The sequence below is a fragment of the Myotis nattereri genome, assembly GCF_964212035.1.
Source record: "Myotis nattereri genome assembly, chromosome: 16".
NCBI classification, from domain to species: domain Eukaryota; kingdom Metazoa; phylum Chordata; class Mammalia; order Chiroptera; family Vespertilionidae; genus Myotis; species Myotis nattereri.
This window is the reverse complement of record NC_138091.1, coordinates 15012985-15026904: the sequence shown is the minus strand read 5'-3', so window position 1 is coordinate 15026904 and position 13920 is coordinate 15012985. Positions and strand designations below refer to the sequence as shown.

The following is a 13920-nucleotide window of genomic DNA, read 5'->3' as shown; positions in this document are numbered from 1 at the left end:
AGCTGCCACCAGCTTAGCCCTCATAGGCTTCTGGGAGGGGGTGATTCCGTCAGGAGAGAATCTGCCAGGCGAGGCCCAGACAAAGGGCACGCGTGGACCAGCAGCACGTCCAGGCTCCACGTCCCAGGAGACCATGGCTGTATGCACCTCCTCTCAGGGACCGGGTGGCGCCCACTTACGTCCCACTGCAGGTGCAGCCTCGCCTGCCTCCACCGGCCCTCTGGGCAGTGCCATAGGGAAGAGCGCCCATCTGCTCTTTGGGGGGAGGCAGGTTCCTCAGGTGTGGGCTGGGGACCCCCCACCCCCCTCAGCCCACCCTCTTCCAGGAGGCCCCCCTGCCACCGGCCCAGCATCCCGGGCCCCTCACCTTCTCCACTGCTGCGTAGCGGCTGGCAAGCTGCTTGCGGAGGTCGGCGATGTGGTGGTCACACTTTTTCATGTCTTTCTTGAAGTTCTCCCGGAAGTTCATCAGGGGCTTCTCCACCTCACTGTGAAGCTGTGGAGGAGAGAGGGGCACACTCAGGACCCCGGGTACCAGCTGCAAGCAAGTGCTGGGGGAGGGCAGCTCCCACCCCCGCAGGTGAGGGGGGCCTGGGGCGGTGGCCTGGCCCTCTGAGTACAACTGAGTGCCCACTTATGAGGTTTAGGAGGTTTAGGAAGTCGCCTCAGCTGGCCAGGTCCCGGTTCACTGATGGATGGACAGGCTGGTGTCCGGAGCGTCCCGAGTCCCTTGGTGGTCACCTCCTCCCCCCTCTGAGCTCCCACAGCTCCTGGGAGGGCTCTGACCTTCCAAGCTGGAAGCTTTCTGGGAGCAAAACCACGCCACCGTGGTGTGCCAGGCACCCATCACTGGCATGGGTGCCATTTATCTTGGGTGCCGCAGGGCAGCTCTGTTCACCGAACACCTGCTCTGTGCCCGTGCGAGCCTGTGAAGGTGATCTGGACGTGGTGCAAAGCTCCAAGAACCGATGGTGGGAGCCAGCAAGGCCGGCGGGGGCTCACAGGGTCCTCTCTGCCCTGTACCTGGGGGTGGGGGCTGCTCATCTCACTGGTCTGCATGGAGACGGCACCTCCCATCCCAGCACAGGGAGCGGCCTCGCAGGCCGGAGGCAGAGAAAGAGGTTAATGCTCTGAGAGAAGTGGGGGTATTTTTCAAGCATTTTCCTTCCCTTTGATTCCTTCCCTCGATCCCACTCCTTTTTGAAGAATTTTTACTTTCACCTTTTATTGGTGTGAACATGAGATGCATTTGATGAGAAAATAGGTAAATGTGGAGCTGCTCCCAAGCCAGGTGAGCAGCCGAGAGCAAGCAAGTCAAACCCGCGGCCCGCTAATTTAACGGTATGTCAGAAATGTTTTCATAAAAATTTCCTAACTTAATTTTTACAATGTCCTGTTACACATAATTATTAATAATGAACTACAACGTTCGCTAATGACTGATTACTATAATCGTGTTGCATTCATTTCCCTTACGCGCAGGCGCACCATTTCTCTCCACTAATACTAGCAGTGAATATTTTAGCAGCTGATTGCCACGTCATTTGTCTTGGACTGGCTTGTTTGGTGTGCACAATAGGAAATATTTCACTTTCGGAGAACAAGATAAATAGGTTTATTTGCATTATGTTTATTAACTTTTGCAGTTATTCAATGTCTGGTAAGTTAATGTTCAAAAAATATTAATTTTTATTAAAATATTCTATTATTTTATGTTAACACTTATTTATTTCAGCCCTTTGTATTCAGCATATCTCTATCGAAATAAACCTACATTTCTATGAAAATGGAAGCTTTTGTTTTTTTGTGGCCCGAGTTAGCCTTTGAGTTTGACATGCTTGGCCTAGGCAGTGATGGCGAACCTTTTGAGCTCGGTGAGCCAGCATTTTGAAAAACCCTAACTTAACTCTGGTGCTGTGTCACATATAGAAATTTTTTTATATTTGCAACCATAGTACAACAAAGATTTATATTTTTGATATTTATTTTATATATTAAAATGCCATTTAACAAAGAAAAATCAACCAAAAAAATGAGTTCGCGTGTCACCTCTGACGCGCGTGTCATAGGTTCGCCATCACCTCCCTAGAAGGTACAGATCAGGTTTAAGCTTTACAATGTGGCCCCACTGATCTCTGCCAGCACCCCTTCCATGCCCTGCTCTTCCTCCAGCCCCACAGACTGCTCTCCACTTCTGAGACAAAGGCGCAAACTTTCACACGCTCATGTTTTTGCATGAGTCTGGAGGGTCCCCACCCCCACCCCTTTGTCCATCTGAAAAATTCTATTCATCCCGTAAGGTTAGACGGTCTCCCATCACGAGGGACAGGTCTAGTCTCCTCCAGCAGAGCCAGGTGTAGCTTCCTGTGTACACGGCCATCGGTCCTTAGCAGCCTGTTGCTGGCAGCAATGGCTGGAGCCAGCAGACAGAAAAGCCTGGGAGATGGCCTAACAAAACTGCATTTCTTACAGGGCTCTTAGGCTGACACAGAGCAGTGGGGTTTCAGTGAGCCTTCTGGAGCAGAGGTTAAATGGGTTTGGGGCATGTGGAGCCATATTATCCATGGCAAACAGTGAATGCTTGGCGCTCTCTTCTTTGTAGAGAACAGCTACACAACTCTGGCGGCTGACGCGGCTGCCTAAGGCCACCGACACTGTCCGGCCAGCAGCAGCAGCAGCAGCGGTTCTCAGAGAAAATCCTTCATATGCTTTCCATCGGCGACGTCCTGGGCATCAGGAGGGCCGGCCCACCGCCCAGACAGCCCCCGAGAGAGGGCAGTGTGCTCCTCAGGGTGCCACTGGCCTCCGGAGAAAAGGTCCGGGTCAGCACCCCGTTCACCCCATCCTCTCCATCCTGCTCCATCGCGGCCCCCTAGGCTGTGTGGTCGCAGGCTCCGCTTAACCTCTCTGCCCCTTCTCACGTGTGAGGTGGAGATGCCGTCCTGCCGGGTGGCTGATAAGATTGAGATGAGTTATGTCCCACACGGAAACATCAAGAACATTATTTGATTGTGATTCTGCAACTTAATAATATATACGTCTATTCTCGCCCTCGGCTCCTGGCCAGAGCACCTCCCCTTTGTAATTTCCTCGGTGATCACGGTGCTGGAAGCATCTTCTGTTCGAACAGTTGGTCGCTGACCTGGGCTGAGCCTGGTTCCCATCACAGAGCTCCTGAGTCCCTTGCCATTTTCTGGGTGACAGGAGCCTCTTTTGTCCTAAGGAGGGAACCCTGGGTGGGCTCCTGACTAGCTTCTGGAGGGGGCTGGTCGCCAGAAAGACCAACCCATGATTTCAGCTGCAGGCCCCAGGCGCTGGGGAGAGGAGAGAAGCTGGAAATAAATCGATCGTGCCCACGTGATGAAGCCGCCATAAAAGCTGTCAATCACAGCGTTCAGAGAGCTTCGGGTTGGTGAACACAGCATGTGCCAAGAGGGTGACCTTCCACAGGGACAGGAGCCCCAGGCTCGGGACCACCCCCAAGACCTCACCCTAGGGCCTAGGGACCTCTCCACACGGCTGTTCATCTGTATCATCCATCACATCCTTTAACGCAGGGGTCCTCAAACTACGGCCCGCGGGCCACATGCGGCCCGCTGAAAACATTTATTTGGCCCGCCGGGTGTTTGCCGCCGCTGCCTGTCCTGCTTAGCAGCCGACTCGTCCCGGGCCCGCAGTGCGCATGTGTGGAATGTCTGAGGGACAGGGAACGGGCCCCCTGTTTAAAAAGTTTGAGGACCTCTGCTTTAACGTACAATACCCTTGGAAACCTAGGTCAGTGGTTCCTGCGTTCTGGGAGCCATTTTAGCGAGTTATCACACCTGAGGAGGGGCCGTGAGAACCCCCAATTGGTAGCCTAGTCAACAGAAGTGTAGGTAACCCAGGGACCCACTGCTTGCAACTGCCGTCTGAAGTGGGGGCAGTGTTGTGGGGCTGAGCCCTGACCCTGTGGGACCCACGTTACCCCCACAGACAGTGTCCGCACTGAGGTATATTGTAGGACGCCCCGCTGGTGAAGGAACCGGCCAGTGAGGGGAAACGCACTTGGTGGCAGAAGTGGTGGTGTGAGCAGCAGCGGGAAAAGGAAATAGCAGAGGAAACCAGAGCACAGGAGAATGTTTGGTCTGTGAACAATCCAGAACCGGGGTCCCGCTGAGGGGAAGTAAGTGCCCCGGGTCCCCGGATCCGCAGGAGTCCTTTCAGACGCTCAGGCGACCAGCTCCCAGCCCGCCCAGCCCAAGGGCAGCCTGCCCACCCACCTCCCCAGCCGACGGTGGGTTCACGTGCGCGGGAACAGAGCTGCTGGGGCCAGGACGGCAGGGAGACCCGGAGGGAGCACCTCCCAGGATCTGCAGCTTAGAAAGAACTCGCTGCCTTGTCTGCACGGCAGGAAGGGGCCTAATTCGCTGAGCCCCCTCCTCGCCCGGCTGGAGGGGTGACTTCCGGTGCAGGGGCTGCTGCCTGGGTTAGTGGGCTATTGTTCGCCGGGCATTCTCACATCTGGGTGGCAGCTCACTCCTGGGCACTCCTACCCTTCACAGCAGGAGCTGGAAATAGCACTGGTTTTCCCTTCCACTCAGCTCTGTAGACAGCTCCTCCACGTGCCTCATATCTGAGTCATTCATTCTGCCCCGTGTGCGGGCACCACCACGAAGCGGGGGGTGGGGCGGCCTGTACTGGCTCCGAGTGCTGCAGGTGTAGGGATTTTATAAGCTGGTTGCTCCAGACAGTCAGTATTAAAAACTGTGATCTAAATTCAAAATTAATCAATTACACTAAAAACAAGGTACTAAATACTCAGCACGTATCACTTCCTAACTGCATCTCGCTGTCTTCCATGGACTCATGGCTAGTTCTGATCACTCACTATTGCACTGGGATGGCGGAAACATCGTCCTGGGATGTGCTTCTGCCCATCCCCCAGCCTGGACGTGTGTCACAGACCCTGGTCCAGGGCTGAGCTACTGCCCATCCCCCAGCCTGGATGTGTGCGTCACAGACCCTGGTCCAGGGCTGAGCTACCGCCCATCCCCCAGCCTGGACGTGTGCGTCACAGACCCTGGTCCAGGGCTGTGCTACTGTGGTCTCTTCGGAACCCCTGACATTTACAGCATAGAAACTGGCAACATCACACACAGGCGAGGCGGCTGTGCACAGCCTAGCAGCACACCACGGTGTAAGACGAGCCCAGAGAGGCCGTGGGGAGGGGTTACCTTGGCAGAGAACTTGAGGTGGACTTCTGCCTCGTCCGCCAGGCTCTTCTTCACCTGCGCCCACGCCTCTCCCAGGGAGCTGCAACAGGAAGCAGACTGTCAGACTCGGGGAGCTGCAGTGACCCGATGGCGGAGACCCCGGAGACTGGGCTTGCGTGAGGCAGAGGCCAGGCAGGCACAAAACACACTTGGGCCCTGATTCAATCTGAGCCCCCCAAACCGAGTCCAGGAGCTGAGAGAGCAGGCTGTAGCAGACTGGGGAAACAGCCAGAAACCCAGAGAACTGGGGGAGCTGCACAAAAGTGGGGTGCAGCAGCAGAGAGGGCCTCCAAGACTGGCCAGCTGCTCTCCTCATGCCTTCCCATCACCCCTCCCTGGATTGTTGAGGAGGCACAGGCACCTGCTGGGGAGTCACAGAGAGAGGACAGGTGCCCCTCAGGGAACAGTCCTGCTCAAATGGAAGGTACCACACAGCGCTCCCTGCATGCAGGCAAACCCCGGACAGCCTGGCTTCTGGGGAGGGGGTAGAGGGGGGTCCTCTGGGTCTAGGGAGCTCCTGGGGACACCACAGGCAGACGGCTCTCCATCGGCAGCACAGGAGTGTGCCCCGGCCGGTCCTGAGCCTGCAGTGAGGCCTGGTGCTGCACACAGTTCCACTGGAGAACACAGGCCTCTCCACGCCGTCACTTCCCACGCCAAGATGCTCCAAGTAGAAGCAACTTCCCGAAGTCCCCAAGACCCTGCAATGCAGGCCCCAGGCTACACTCTGGTAATTTGCAACTCTTTAACCCTGGGACCTCTACACCCAGCCAGTAAACCCAGCCAGTAAACCCAGGCTGACTTCCTTCCATCCAAAGGCCACTTCCACGGGAGAATTCCTTAAACTCCAGTGGCAAAAGCTGACTAACAGACATTGTGCTGCGTGGCCTCTGGGTTTGCAGTAGAGAAGCCAGCAGCTGAGAGCTACCCAGCACATCATAATGGGCCCCTCTGGTTCCGCCCAGGCCTGTCTGGCTGTGGTGCTGCCTCAGGCTGAGGTGGGTGTTTATGGGAAATGACTGACTGAGTTTATCTAGGAGCCTGGCGGCAAAGAAAGGTCCCCTTGGCTGACCCTGGCTAGGGAGCCCACCAGAGACGAGATGGAGAAATGGGCAACCCACACTGCAGACATTTCTCTCTGCCTCACGGGTCTGAGCTCCAGGGAGCTGTGGGGGCAGCTCTGGGTGGCAGCTCCTCACCTGACCCGGGAGGCGGGTAGGGGGTCCTGGGCAGGGGATGCAGGGGGTGGAAGCAGACCTGGTGGTCAGACAGATATGGGAACACCAGGCCCAGAAACAGACTCAGATGTGGGGTGACTGATGTGCCACAAGAATGTCCAATTATCTCAAGGGAGGAGGGACAGCCTTTTAACAAATGGTGCAAACACCACTGTACAGCCACAGGGGACAGAAGGCCTCTCGACCCTGACCTCATGCCGTACGGACGGATTCTCTCGGGCTGCATCACAGACCTAGAGTGAACGTCAGCACTCTACCAGCTACGGAAGCAGCCCCGGGAGAAGCGGGAACTCCTTCGAGGCTGACGGGAGGGGTTCGGCCCCGCAGCTGAGCTGCACGTGAGCCTGCGGACGGTGAAACCAGTGCCCACAAGCCGAAAGGCGTGGGCAGCCCTGAGAACATGCACGCCCCCCACCAGCAGGGCACGCGGTCAGTCACTGGCGTGGTGGCAGCTGCAGTGGCCTGAGCGTGTCATCCGAGGCCACTGGGAGGGCAGGAGGAAGCACAGTTTCCGGATCAGGCCCAGGCTGTGTGGCTCAGTGGTTGCGCACTGACCCATGAACTACGAGGTCGCTGGTTCAATTCCGGGTCAGACTGTCCCCACCTCCAGGCTGGGCATTCACAGGTGGGAGGATGTCACTCTAAACATCAATTGGTCTGTCTGAGCTAATACATGTCCCATGCACCGACCACCGCCCCCCCCCCCCGCCCCCTATATCCCAGGCCCCCTGGGACCACGTCACCATTTCAAATAAAGCAATTAGAAATTTTCTCATTTGAAGAGAAATTTTTCATCTGATAAGTGGTTAGTGAAAAAACTAAATTCTGAGATCTACGTCTGTTCCAATATGCAGTCTGAGGCCTTCCACGTCAAAATGCACGATGCTGTCACAACGCTCAAGCAGAAAACAGCCCCATCCCACTTCCTCTCCACGCGGGAGAGACAGGCTGCAGGCAGGACGAACAACCGGCCCTGGCTCCTCGCCGGGGTGCACATATGCTGGGGCATCTGATTTGGACACGGCGCTCGAGTGGCAAAGGCAGCTCGAGCCTCCCCCTGGGCAGGCACCTCCCTCGGCTGCCCAGATCTCTAGGCTCCAGCACTGCGCTTTGGAAGGTTCTTAGTGGACTGGGCTCACGTCCAAAGCTGTGTGTGAGCAAAACAGCATCACTGCACCGTGAGCAGGGCCCACGGGCCCATCCCCCCGCAGCGCCTGCTGGAAGGAGTGCGCGTGGGGTCTTAGCCTGTGTGCAAAGGCAGGTGCTCATGGCCACGCTGGAGGCGAGCAGCGCCGATGCACGTATGTGAGCGTGTGCTGAGTTCCCCCGTCTGTGGGTGCATGTGTGCACAGCATGGCGGTGCAGGCCCGATGCCTTCAGCTGGGAGCATATGCTGTGTGTTCGGGCGGGACTGAGTGTCCTCGGCACCAGCCCAGGCCGAGGAGGTGGAGGCGGGAAGACTCAGGGCAGCACTGTAGTCACAGGGTATGGAGATGCCTGGAAAGGCCCCTGGCCTGGCCAGTGGGGCGGCTCCTCCACGCTCCTCCTTCCTGCCCTCATCTCAGGCCCAGTGCACGGAGCAGAGGGGGCCGGAGGGCACCTCACTTATGTCCGTGGGAGAGACACCAGCCTTGCAGGGCTGTCCTGTGGCCTGTGGCTGGCGGTGGCCTGCTGGCTGCACAGCGGGCCCAAGCAGAGGCTTTGATCAAAGCCACATGTGGTTGGCAAAGCCCTGCCGCTGAGGGATTTCAAGCCATGCAGGCAGGGCTGGACTCGTTTAACACTGCAGCTCGCTGACCACTGCAGCATCCGCTGCCTTCCTCTGGGGCTCGCTTCCTCTCTCAGGAGGGAGTCAGACACTGCCCTGGAGGGAGGTCCCACCAGACAGAAGACTCCAGGGACCTTCAACGCTAACTTCCTGAGCCGTTGTTTTTATTATTGGGATGAAATTTCATTCAGAACGATCGCACTTAGCCAAGTCACCCTGTTGTGCAACCCCCACTTCTAGCTAGTTCCGAACCATTTTCATCACCCTGCTATGGACTGAATGCTGGTGCCCCCCTAGGTTATGATGTTGAAGCCCTAACCCCTAGTGTTACTGTGAGTTGGGGATGGGTCCTCTATCACAGAAACTGGGGTTACATGAGGTCATATGGGTGGGGCCCTCATCAGACGGGATTAGTGTCCTTATAAGAAGAGACACTGAGAACTCGCTCTCTCTCCTCACTAGGAAAGGCCATAGCAAAAAGGGAGCTGCCTGCAAAGAAGAGGGGAGCTTTCACCAGACACCAACCTACTGGCACCTTGATGCTGGACTCCCAGCCTCCAGAGCTGTGATAAGTTAAATTTCTGCTGTTTAAGCCTATTTTTTACTATTACAGCAACCCACGGAGATGAATACACACCCTCCACCAGAAGAAACCCTGTGCTCATTAAGCAGTTACTCCCCATTCCTTTTTTTCCCTAAACTCTGACAACCACCATTCTGTCTTACGAATTTGTCTGTCCTGGACATTTCACATAAATGGAATCATATAATATGCAACCTCTGTGTCTTGGTTCTTGCACTTCATCCACATAATAGTATGGGTCAGTACTTTATTCATTTTTATGGCTGAATAATCCCATCCTATACCCATATATCCAATGTGGACATAATTTGTCCGTCCATTCATCCCTTGATGGACATTTGGGTTGTTGCTAACTTTTGGCTCCTGTGAATTGGGTGCTATGGACATTCGTGTGCAGGTATTTGTTTGAGTATCTGCTTTCAGTTCTTTGGGGTCTAAGCCTGTGAGAGGAACTGCGGGGTCACAGTAATTCTAGGCTCAGTTTTCTGAGGCGCTGCAAGCTGTGTTTCTACAGTGGCTGCACAGCTACATTCCCACCTGCAGGCCCAAACGCTCTGTAACAAGGCAGAGCAGAGAAGGCGCCGTCTTCCTTCCACCAGGGATCCCTGTGTGGCTGGGAGTGTGGGCTGAGTCTCCCCAGCCCAGGTCCCACCCAAGGAGGTCTGGACTGTCGCAGCTGGAAGGGGAGGGGGGCCTGGGCCTCAGGCCCACAGGGAGAATTCTAAACAAGCGGCCAGGTGCGGAATCCTCTCACACCCAGGTTCCTACCAGCCTGCCCTCAGAAAGGGAAGCAGGTGCGGCATCTGGGGGCTGATGCCCAGCTACCAGGGACCAGGGCCGAGGGGGCCCAGCATATGGCAGGAGGCCCTTGGCCATGAGAGAGAAAACAATGTGGAAGTGCTAGCCTTGAGCATGCATGCCCACACCTGGGTCACGGTGCCCACCTTGAACCATAAATGCCCACTGTGAGCCAGGCCTATGGAGACTTCCCCGCCAATGGGCCCATGGCAATAATCAGTGATCGGTGAAAAGGGACTCCCCCCTCCCCCCCCCAGTGTCTCCTCTCCCTCCCACTCCCATCGCTGTCCTCCCCACTCACCCTTCCTCCTGTGCGGCCAAGGAGTTCTGAGAGAGCTTAGCTAAGTTCTTCGCATATTCTTCTTCAATCTTTATCCTGCAAGGGGAGAAAACCCAACAGGTCAGCTCCCCAGTGCTATTTGGTGGGTCCAACCTACAGCCCTGCTGCTTAATAACCGTGTAAAGGAACCCACTAGACCATATGCTCTGAGAGTGTGTGGCTCTTGTCTGTCTGGCACACAGTAGGTGCTTAGTATGAATGAATGAATGAATGTGCAAAATTGTCCGGACCTCCCTGTCTGCTCATCTGCAAAATGGGCTATTCCCAGCTGTCTACAGGGTCGTGAAGATGCACAGCTGTCATCTGCACAGATCCTGACACGGGGCTGGGCACATGGAGACCCTTAAACGGGTGAATGTAACTCATGATGGACCACCGTGCTGGATGTCCAGTGCTGTCCTTCCCCTGCCAGCCCCAGAGTTCTGGGTCTAGATTCTCCAGGGTGGCATCGGCCCTTCAGAAACAGAATAGAACTGCTCCTTATCGTCTCCCTGCCCCCAATGCCTCTCACGGCCAGGCCTGCAGGGCACCCGTGTTTCCACGGAGACCAGGCGGTGCCCAGAGCTGGCTGATGCCACTTCCCCAGAGAGGGAAGTCGCCTTGGACTTTGCTTGCAGCAGGCAGGCCCTTGACACACTTTCAAGGCAACTCTCCCGGGAGCGTCCTGGATCGTCTGGCGCCTCTGCATGCAATGTGCTGTGGAGGTACTGCGCCCTGGTCCATCCCTCGGCAAACGGAAAAGCCCCAGAGACGCTCGGGGTGGCAGCATGTGCTTCTCAAGGGCCGCGAGGGTGTCTGCAGGGTGGCCTACCACGTCCCAGGGCAGCATCTGAGTGATGCTGGTTCCATGGCGTGGCGCTGAGAGGCCCACAGCCTGCTCCTTCTCGCACTGCTTTGCTGCCAGTGCCACCTCTGGCTGGTCTTGGGGTCTCACTGCTCCCTCCCATTCACTCTGCCTGAGCCCCTGAGCTCCCAGGATGACCGGCCGGCCAGCCTGCGGCCCCCAGCCTGTGACCAAGAGATCGCTCTAGAAAGCAGATCAAACCACGTCATACTCCAGACTGCAAATCTCCCCAGGCTCCCCATGACATCCAGGCGCGAGGCCCGTCTGCTTCAGCACGTCACAGCCACAGCCACAGCCACAGTCACAGCCACAGCCACAGCCACAGCCACAGCCACAGCCACAGCCGGGGCCAGCGCCAGCGCCCGCCTCACCCCCACGCCTGCCAGCTTCCTACACTGAGGCCAGAACAAAGCCCTAGCCCTCGGCCCCTGGCCCGCACGCTCCCGCCTGTGCCTCGCTGCCCCTCTCCTGGCTCTGAGGCTCCCGACGTGACCCCAAGATGGACCGAGAGAAACTGTGTGTCTCAGGAAAGACCAGCGCTCTCAGACTGTAGGCTCAATTTATTTGCCAACATGACACCTTTATGACAGTATAAACCATAGTGTGCTCAAACTTCGGCTTTTATAACCATTTTCCTACTCGCCTGTTTTATGCTGTTGTTTTCTTGCACCTGAGCTACGAAGCTCTCAGCTCTCTGCCGGTTTAACGGGTCATAAAATAAAGATTTCATTATACAAACAGAAAACGGGGCTCCGAAGGAAAAGAGGTGCTTTAAGATGCTACAGAATTATTACTCGATAGTTGTTGTTATAATTAAAAAATAAAAAGTGTAAAAATAAATAAATAAATAAATATAGTGTAAATATATTGCCATTTACTAAATATTTCCAGTGTATCTGGGAAACTCCAGACAGAAAGCTGTGTGTGTGTGTGAGCACACGTGTGTATGCGAGCACACATGCATGTGAGAGCATACATGTATGTCTGAGCACACGTGCATGTGTGCAGGCACACGTGTGTGAGCACATGCAAACATGTGTGGGGGGTAAGGTGCATGTGGTGGTGGGTGTGTGAGGTCTGTGGGTGTGTGAGGTGCGCTTAACGGGGTTTCCGAACTTGGAGGGGACAGAAAAGGAACTTTGTCTTTTTATAGCTTTTCATCTTTCCATCTGGGCCAATTCACTGTCTCCTCCCCTGTGTTCATCGGAACCACTATTCTAACCCCTGCACTTCCTTTCCAAAAGCACCTCACCTGACTCTCCCATTACCCTGAGCTCCTGAGGCAGGGAGGATGGGGGCGGTGGGTTCTGTAAGCCCAGGTCCAGGACACAGATTTGGTTCCAAGATTAACTGGAAGGTAACATTCTCCTTTTTCTCATGCTAAGGGGCGGTGCTCCAAATGGGGGCCATGGAGGTAGAGGAGCGGAGCAGCCTGTGTGGGGACAGCAGGGAGTGGTGGAGACTGTGGCGAACTGGGAACACAGGCTCCCCCTCTGGCTGCGGCCACTCAGCTCCAGCCAGTGCCACCTGAGGGGTGCCGAGCCACCGCTGCCAGACTTTCCTGCTTTCTCCAGAGACGCCAGACTTTAATGTAAAAGCCGACCATCCTAACAAATGGTCGTTCAAACCTTTAAAAACAGGACACAGGCCAGAACCACACATGGCCCGAGGGCCGTGAGTTGTGTGGTTCTGGTCTCATGCTCCCCTTGGTGCTAACTGAGCCCAGCGCTGGGGGTGCAGGCTCACCCCTGCCACGCACTCCCCTCAGGCTAAGGGGCCACCAGAGGCCCTGTCACCAGTGCCCTGAGCTGGGGGGGTGGGGGGGCTCACCTCTCCCGAATGAATTCCGACATCTCCTTCTGCATCTGCTTGCCCTTCAGCTGTTTCTGAAGCAGCAGTTCAAACCCAGCCACATTGCCATTGCCCTGGGGGTCCTTCTTATCAGCCTAGAAAGGAAGCAGAGTAGGAGCTTCAGTGATGGGGTGGGGGTGGGGGGGGGGCTGCCCACAGCCCGAGAGGGAGGACTGGGGCGGCCTTGGCTGCCTGACCCGTGCGTGTCTCCTGGTGCCCCGCTCCCACGGGCCCTCTGACGCGTAAGCCACCCCAGCCCCTCCCCCCCGCCCTTCAACCGCCCAACCTGGAAAGCAGAGGAAGGGCAGGTGGCCGAGAGCAAGGCTCTGATCCCCAAGGGCCCATCCCTTCCAACCAGGGGCTGCCGAGGCTGGCAGGCCCTCGGGCGGGGGGGGGGAGGGGGGGGTCCTGGCATCCTGACTCTAAGCTGCGACCGTCTGTGACCTTGGGGTCCTCTGTCCCTAACCCTACCCCATCCCATCTCCTGTCAGCTTCTTGCACTGGCCGGGCAGTGCCATCTTCCAATGCACCTTCACCAAGGGTCAGAGAGGCCTCTGAGAGAAGCTGGATTGGAGGAGGCCAGAGTGGACGAGGGCGGGCGCCCGGGCTGACATCAGCAGGGGGGTCTCAGGAGCAAGTCTCCAGCCTGAGCTGCTTCGTTCGCCTGGGATGAACCACCCGTGGAAATGGCCGAGCACAGTGCTCAGCAGAGACTGCGTGCTCAGTGAACAGCAGCTCCTTTCAAGTAAAAGTCAGGACTCAGAAAAGATGGCAAGTCCATGACATGGAAACTTAGTACCCAATTCATTTTGCAAGCAATTCTCTTAAAGTTTCAAAATTAGGTTTAGCTGTGTTTGGCCTGCACTTCTTCAAGGACGCCTGAGCCTCCCTTTCCTGCCGCCCCCCGGCCCACCTCCTGCCTGCTGCCTGCTGCCCGCTATGGCCTTCCCTGTGGGACACTCATCGGGCACCTGCCCTCACAGCTCTGGGAGCCGCCCAGGTCCTGGGTGAGCCTCCTCCATCACAGCCAGGGTCAAATGCTTTGGTATTTAATGGAAGGAGTTAAAAGTACGGCCTTTGACCTCACAGAGGTGCGGGCTCAGCTCAGCCACTGCGTGACCCGGTCAGGGCTTCCCCATCCTCAGGCCCCGCCCCTTAAAAGGGAATGGGTTGCACCTCTAAGACCCCAGAATGGACACTTTAGGAGAGGGGAAGGGGTAGGGGTGGTGATGCCCAGCCAGCATGG

At 56.4% G+C, this 13920-nt stretch overlaps 1 protein-coding gene across 1 annotated transcript in view; it reads right to left on the bottom strand.

Moving 5' to 3' along the window:
- Nucleotides 1-13920, bottom strand: part of GAS7 (growth arrest specific 7) — an 82855-nt gene that overhangs the window by 7483 nt on the left and 61452 nt on the right. Inside the window, exons 7-10 of the mRNA XM_081109208.1 lie at nucleotides 12654-12769; nucleotides 9941-10015; nucleotides 5214-5292; nucleotides 368-496 (exon numbers count right to left, since the gene is read on the bottom strand). Of these exons, the coding sequence (XP_080965334.1) occupies nucleotides 368-496; nucleotides 5214-5292; nucleotides 9941-10015; nucleotides 12654-12769 (399 nt within the window). The remainder of the gene's footprint in view (nucleotides 1-367; nucleotides 497-5213; nucleotides 5293-9940; nucleotides 10016-12653; nucleotides 12770-13920) is intronic.